Genomic DNA, 7,657 nt, shown 5'->3' with positions numbered 1-7,657 from the left:
ACCACCACCTAACCAAGCTGTGGCCTTCAGAGGAAATTGCACCTCAACAGAACTCTGGACATTGTAGCAATTTTTAAAAAAAATGCGATCTTATTCTATCGCCTGGCCTGGAGTAGAGCGGTGCAATCATAGCTCACTGCAGCCCAGAATTCCTGGGGTCAAACGATCCTCACACCTCAGCCCCCCAAGTAGCTGGGATGACAGGAGCATGCCACCGTGCTGGCTAATTTTTTAACTTTTTTTGTAGAGATGAGATCTTGCTTTATTACCCAGGCTGGTCTCGATTTCCTGACTTCAAGCAGTCCTCTTGCCTCAGCCACCCAAAGTGCTGGGATTAGAGGGGTGAGTCACCGTGCCCAACCTGGTAAATTTGACTCATAATGAAGTTTGCGTTTGAATAAGACAAAGTCTTCAGGAATTTATGTTTGGAGAGGGCAAGATGGATGGTTGCAATATCTACTTGGGTCCAGAAAAACAACTTAAGACCAGAGGCCACCCACCCAAGAGACAAGCAGGGAGCCAGGAGAGACGAACGCCATGTGAGGTGCTTGCAATGTTCTGGGAGGATTTTGAGCCTAGATGAAAAATTCTTATGGTGAGAGGGCTTGAGACCCTTGCAAAGCTTTTCTCTACTTCTCCTGCATCAGATCTTAAGATTATATATTTATATTTTAGAAATGTAATTTTATTTATTTTATTCTCTCCTCCAAGTTCTTTTAAAATATGCTGACTGGTCTCTGGTATATTAAAAGAAAGCAAGGTGAAAGGATTTGCTTCACAAACAGGCTAGTCTTCTGCAAGGATCAAGGGCACATCTCTGACACCTGGGACTGGCAGCGGTAGCTTGAATCAAAGGGAGAAAACTCTGAGATCGGATACTATATGCCAAGCCCTTTTGTGTTGGTCAATTTTAGATGTCGACTAGGGTAAGGGCTGCCCAGATACCTCATAAAACCTTTCTGGGTGTGTCTGTGAGGGTGCTTCTGGAAGAGGTCGGCAACGGAATTGGGAGACTGAGTTAAGATGGTCTGTCCTCACTAGTGCAGGCAGCCATCATCCTACCCTCCGTCAAGGCCCCACATAGAGCACCGAAGGCTGAGGGTGGGCAAATTGCTCTCTTCTGGAGCTGGGGTAGCTTCTCCTGTCCCTTGGACATCAGAACTCTAGGTTCTCAGGTCTTTGGACACAGACTGAATTACACCACCAGCTCCTCTGGTTCTCCAGCATTCAGATGGCATATCATTGGACTTCTCAGCGTCCATAATTGCATGTGCCAATTTCTATAATCCATCCCATTATATCTCTATATGTATATTTGATATCAATATTGATGTCTATATCAACCCTATTAGTTATATTTTTTTCTGGAGAACTCTAATATATACCTTTCTTTCTAGTTATTTCTTCTAGCAGTCATTTTTTTTGCTTCAATTTTGAAGACTGTTTTCATTGCAAATTGTATCATCCAAAAACGGCTGCAACACTCTCTCCCATCCCATAAGTTCTTCTTAAAATGTGACGGGGGCCAGGTGCGGTGGCTCACGCCTGTAATCCTAGCACTTTGGGAGGCCAAGGTGGGTGGATCACGAGGTCAGGAGTTCGAGACCATCCTAGCCAATATGGTGAAACCCTGTCTCTACTAAAAATACAAAAATTAGCCGAGCGTGGTGGCGTGTGCCTGCAGTCCCAGCTACTCAGGAGGCTGAGGCAGAAGAATCGCTTGAACCTGGGAGGTGGAGGTTGCAGTGAGCCGAGATCACGCCACTGCACTCCAGCCTGGGTGACAGAGTGAGGTTCTGTCTCCAAAAAAAAAAAAAAAGAGTGACAGGGACACTGTTCTATTGCGAGCTGGGGAACTGTGTCCTCTCCCTTTGAATTGGGGCAGGTTTTTGACCCTGATGGAAGTGACGCTATTTGTCTTCCAAGGCTAGGATATAAAGGGGAATATGCCTTTCACCTGGTTCTGCTGGGACGCCAGCTTTTGGAACCTAGCCACCATGCTTTGAGGAAGCCCAGGCAGCCTGCAGAGAGGCCCACTTGAGGAAGAATCACAGCCCTTTGCCGGCAGCCCAGGCTAACAGCCAGCGTCAACCTACTAGCCACGTGAGTGAGCCATCCTGGCCATCCTGAAAGAAGAAAGGTCCACACCCCATTGGAGCTGATGCAACATGAAGTAGAGAAGAGCCGTCCTCACCTACCAGTGTCCAAATTGCAGATTCATGAGCAAATGAATGAGCCTTATTGCTTTAAGCCATGATATTTTGGGCTGGTTTTACATGGCGACAACTGATACAGTTCCGTATTTACGTAAACACTAAACATGCTCTTTGGTGTTTGTGTTGCGTAAATTGCTTTTATTTAGAGCTGGCTCTCCTTTTCACAAGCAGCTGTCCCAACAATTGTTCTACCCTGGATTCTGCAGTGAGGTCTGGAACCACTGAGGAAGGTGAGAAGTGACAGGCAAGTGAACTATTGTTTTTGAGTCCTCCTTGTTCAATGACTGTGAAGAGGGAATGAGGATAGTTTCCTCTTCTCCTACACTTGAAGCCTCTTTCAGCCCCTTTTCTCATATGTCTTCCAAAGGCCTCTGGGGATGTGTAGGTAGGTGGCTGCATGTGGTTTTTTTTCATAGACACACTGATGGGATTATTGTTTTGTATTTCCAACAAGTCAATGCCTCTTAAAAGAAGACGACAGACACTCCCATATCTGATATACATAGCATCCCTGGATATATTACTGCATTTATTAGTGACATCGATGACCTTCAGGTACACCCATGAACTGCTCAGGGAAGTGGCTCATGTTCCTCCCTCATGTCCCTCTTGGACATCTGGGGTCCATGCTCCCCTTGAACACTCAACTGGATGTGTCTACGCTAGGAAGGGGCAGCCATCCGTTCTGGGTCCAAAGCTCAGCCATATGCCAGGAGGAAAAGATTTGATCAGACTCACTCCCCACTGTAAGCTCATACAGTATATCTCTCTTTAGCTGATCTGAAACCCAGTTGAGATATGTCTAATGATGATGATGATGATGAACTTTTCCCTTTCTATCTTAATTTTCTTCCCCTTCCTCTCTGCCTTCATCCCTTGTTCCACTGTTGCCAGTAGAATTATCCAGAAGAAATTTATTCTCCTCTTTAGACAGATCTTTTAAACCCCTTCCCAACCCAATTCATGTTCTAAAGCTTGTTATGTGTTTTTTCTTTCCAATTTGACGGACACTTTTGTTGTTGTTGTTGTTGTCTGTTTTTTAACAGGGTATCATTCTGTCACCCAGGCTGGAGTGCAGTGGCATGATTACAGCAGCCTAGAACTCCTGGGCTCAAGCAACACTCCTGCTTCAGCCTCCTGAGTAGCTGAGACTACTGGCATGAGCCTCCACGCCCGCCATCCATTCTGATAGACAACTCTACTTTTAGCAGAAGCCACAACCCTGGGTAGGACAAATGGATGGCCAAAGAAAGCAGTCAAGATGGGTGGTGAGAGTGGCTCCATCTTCTTCCTTGCCCTGCAAGCCCCTAGGAGAAGGTTTCTCTGAGACCTGCTGTTTCCCGCTCCATACCTAACAATGGTGAGGAATTGGGGCCATCCTTTGCGGATCCAGCACTTTTCTCCAGGCCACAGTTAGCTGCTTAGAGGTTTTGGGAGGAGAAGGATCCTGTTATGACCAATTCTGCAAATGGATTCCAATATGTCTTTACAGTCCTGGGGCCCTGGGGAAGTGTGTAAGTGTGTGTGTGTGTGTGTGTGTTGGGGGTGGAGCTATTCCGGGTCATGCCACCTGGAAATCACTGCATCAATGAGACCTGGAGCAGCTCACTTAATTGTCCCCAGAAGATAACCAAAATCATGGCTCAGGGAGAGATGGCCCCAGGTTATGCATCTTGAGTGTGTTTGCACGGGTGGAGGGGTGGGTAGGTAGAAGGTTATTCAAGAGTCCTGGTTCTCCACATCTATCCAGGCCCTCAACCTTTATCCATGTGCTCACTGACTGCTCTGTTGGGGGCCTCTTTCCGCCTCCGGGCTGGCGGTGAGCTAAGAGGCTTCCGGTGTCAGGGAAGGCTCCACCTTGGGTATTCAAGGCCACTTTCTGTGCATGTGTGTGCACCTGTGCGCACGCTTTCCCAGAAGCAAGTCTCTTTGCTGTTTTGGGAGCTTCATGTCCTGGAGCCAGGGCTTTGTGCTAAAGAGTGCTTTGAGAGGATGAAATTCCTGAGCTCTGGCTCGCTGACCCTCTGCCTTCCTTCCTTGGCCAACAGCCTGTCCCAGGGAGCGGCGTGATTCTTACCACTGCCTTCACTCCTTGAAAGAACAAACATCTTCACTGCAGCCTGTGAGCGCTGGTGTGAGGTGATTGTTTATAGTAGATGTTTCCATGACACTCATTTATTTCTTCTGCAAATACAACTGTATTGGGGGAGGGGACAGAGACAGGATAGGGTAGGGAGACTGGAACGTATGAAGACCTTCCAGTTTCCTATTTACATTCCTCTGTAGGATGAGAAGCCCCTTCCCTTTCCCTGGGTCTCCACCATCCCAGACTCCTAAAGCGTCCCCCAAACCCATCTTGGTTTCGTGCGGTAGAGACGGGGCTGGGCTCGGAGTAAGGTGGGGAGGGGAGGAACCATGTGCGTGAGGAAGCAGCTTTTATCAGGAGAAGTGGGAAAAAGCCCCAACTTTGACTGCTCGGAGTCGGGATTCAGTAATGACGAGCAGCAGTGACCAGCACCGGGGGTGGAGTGTGTGTGCACGAGTGTTCCTGAGGGGTCTGTGGCACTTCGCAGCTGAGCCAATGACTCACTCTAAATCTGAGCGACTTTGAGAGGTCATTTTAGTCATCCCCCGGTCTGCATCACGTTTGGAGGGGGTGGTGCGCTGCTCTGGGGACGTGTCTGGGTGCGGAGGGAGTGGGGGTGGGGAGGCGGCGCGTGACCTCTTTGAAAAGATCTCCGGCGAAGGACGTTCCCCGGCTCTCCCGGGCCGCCGGCTCCTGGGTTTCCCCATCATAGAATCAGCATGGTCCTCTCGGGAACTGCTGTTTGCAGGATGGAAACCGGATGTTGGCTTCCATGAGTGGGCGGGGGCTCCACTTCCCTCAGACCTGTCCGGGGTAATTGCGACCCGTCAGGGTCCCGTTAGAAGCTACCATTTCCTTCACTCACCAGAAACTTGCCACGCAGTGTGAGCCGAGAGAGAAGCGAGCAGAGACGCTACACCGCCTTCTCCCCGGCAATGCGCATGATTCTGCGGCTCTGTGCTCGCCACACTTCAACGCACCTTGAAATGGGCTCGCCTCCTTCGCTCCGCGACGGGCGGACGGCTGAGCCAATCGGACCCCGGGATTGAGGGAGGCGCCCAATAGGCGGGCGGCGGGGGCGGTTCCGGAGGCCCGGCCCTGCTAGGCTTCACCGTGGACCTGGCTGCGCTCCGCCCGGGCGAGTAGTGCAGGTGCCGCTGCGCCGGGGCCGGGGAGGCGCGCGCCGAGCCGAGCGGAGCCTAGGAGGGATGGAGAGCTGGCCGCCCGGGCTGCAGGAGCACCGGCGCGGGGCGTAGGCGGCGCGAGGCGGGCGCGAGGCGGGCGCTCGGGCGCGAGGCGCGTGCGGGCGCGGGAGCACTTTGCGATAGGATGAGGCTCCGGGCTGGCGCGGTAGTACTATGATTTGGTATGTGGCCACTTTCATAGCAAGTGTGATCGGCACCCGAGGGCTTGCGGCTCAAGGTGAGTTGAAGTGCGGCGTTTCTCCCCTGCCCCTCCCGGCGCCCTCGGCCCCTCGCGCTCGGCCCCCTCGGTTTCCCGGTTCCTCGGCCCCCCGGTTCCCCAGCTCCCCAGCGCGCCTTCCCGCGGGCGAGGCTCGGGCTCCGGCGCGGGCCAGGCGCGCCGGGGAGCATTGCCGGGGAGGGCCTGCGGGCCGTGGGCTGGAGGGGCGGGCGGGAAGGGGCCAGAGCCCACGGGCTGCCGGGCACTCGGGGAAAGGACGCAGTGGAACCCAGGTCGACTTCGCCCACCACGGGCCCCGCGGTGCACCCCGGCGCGCCGAGCCCGTCGCCTCCTACCCGGCGGCCGCCTCCCAGAGCTGCGGGAAACTCTAGCTGCGGGAGTTCGCGGTCTCCGGGCAGGCTGCAGCACGCTCGAGCCCCGCGCCGCGAGGAGCGCCTGCGGGGAGGCGCGACCCGGAGGATCCCTGGGACTCGCGGCACACGAGTCTAAGGCCCCGGGTTCGCGGCCCTGCGGGCGCCCACCGTTTCGCTCGCGCCCCTCCTGCCCACACATCTTGGCAGCTGGAGGTCGGAGCCCCCTAACAGGGGCGCCTGGTGAGAGGAGGACTGATGAGGCCGGCTTCGAGGTGTGTCCGCTTTTGGCCAGACCCGGCCGGCGCCCGCGCCTCTCAGCCGCACCTGGGCCCAGGCCAGGCAAAAGTTCCCCGGGAGCGCGCCGCAGCCGCGCGGGCCCCACGCCGCCCTCCCCGGCTGCGAGGCAGAGCTGGATGGGGGCTGGAGGGAGGGGCGGGGGAGAGGGGTCCCCACGCCGTGAATCCGAGCGGAGGGGGGATTTTCTCTTTCCGCTTTCCCGGGTCTGAGCTGGGGGAGACGCGAGGGGGAAACCGCCGAGTTGGGTGATGCGTGCGTGAGCGCGCGGGCTTTTGCTTTGGCGATGGGCAGAGCGACCTACAAGCCTCTGGGTGGCACCCCCGGCTCTCGGCCCTTGTATGGAAGTGGGAGCGGAGCCTGGAGGGAGCCAGGACTGTGAGCTCAGGGCTGTCAGCGCGCAGACACGACCCGGCTGCGGGCAAGTTCACCGAGCCGGAGGAGATGGCGGCGGGAGAGAACCCGCTGTGGGGGGAGTCAGCAGGCAGGACTCGCCGACGGAGCACCGTCTCCCAGCGGCATGGGGCACCGGGTGGGCTGGAGGCGCCTCTCGCGGGGTCCCCTCGTCACCGGTCTGTGCAGGGGGGAGTGCTTCAAGAAACTTTCTGGAATGGAATGAATATGTCGCCTCTGCTTCTGGGGAGGGTGGTGGTGTCTGAAAACAGAATGAGCAGAGGGCGAAGGGAAGGGTGATTGTGTTAACTGACATGTTGGTCCGGGCGGTTTTAAAACTCTTCATTTGTCAGGTGGGAACACTGAGGCAAGGGTGATGGCGGAAGCTTACGGAACGCGGGGTGGATGTGAGGTGCGTCGGGCTGCGCTTGACAGTCTGCCTGTAGCCTCATCCTCTCCCCCATTTCCTTGCCGTCTTCCAATGCCCGCATCCTCCTCCCCTCCCGTTTTTGGTATGTTCCTGCTATGGGACTGTCCCTGAAAGCACAAAAGGATGAGCTGGGATCTTTGAATAGAACAGAGACGCTGAAGGAAGGCTCTGAAATAGCCTACAAACCTAAGTCAGGGTGGGCAATGGACTTCTTTGCAAGTTTAAGCCCAGAATAAAGGAAAATGAGTTTATACTGCAACAACACACAGAATCGCAAGATAGAAGGAAGGGCTTCCCGAAATTGAAGGTTGCCCGGCATGAAGGTTATGCCCTCTTTCAGGGTGCAGGGGGGTCCTTCTGTCTGGAATGGCTGGACATGTACCCCTGTCTGGAAGCAGAGGGTGACCTTACTGGTCTTGGGGTCTTTTTTAGCCTCAAGTGCTCTGTGTGTGGTTAGTTAAGG

General features: G+C 54.5%; 1 protein-coding gene across 1 annotated transcript in view; it reads left to right on the top strand.

Annotated features, from left to right (window-relative positions):
• Nucleotides 1-5,617: 5,617 nt before the first annotated feature.
• Nucleotides 5,618-7,657, top strand: part of IGSF9B (immunoglobulin superfamily member 9B) — a 47,106-nt gene continuing 45,066 nt past the window's right edge. Inside the window, exon 1 of the mRNA XM_025357411.1 lies at nt 5,618-5,724. Coding sequence (XP_025213196.1) covers nt 5,661-5,724 — 64 coding nt within the window. The 5' untranslated portion in view covers nt 5,618-5,660. The remainder of the gene's footprint in view (nt 5,725-7,657) is intronic.

The sequence above is a fragment of the Theropithecus gelada genome, chromosome 14, assembly GCF_003255815.1.
Source record: "Theropithecus gelada isolate Dixy chromosome 14, Tgel_1.0, whole genome shotgun sequence".
In the NCBI taxonomy this organism is placed as follows: Eukaryota; Metazoa; Chordata; class Mammalia; order Primates; family Cercopithecidae; genus Theropithecus; species Theropithecus gelada.
Note: the sequence above shows the minus strand (reverse complement) of the source record. Positions and strands in the feature narration are given on the sequence as shown.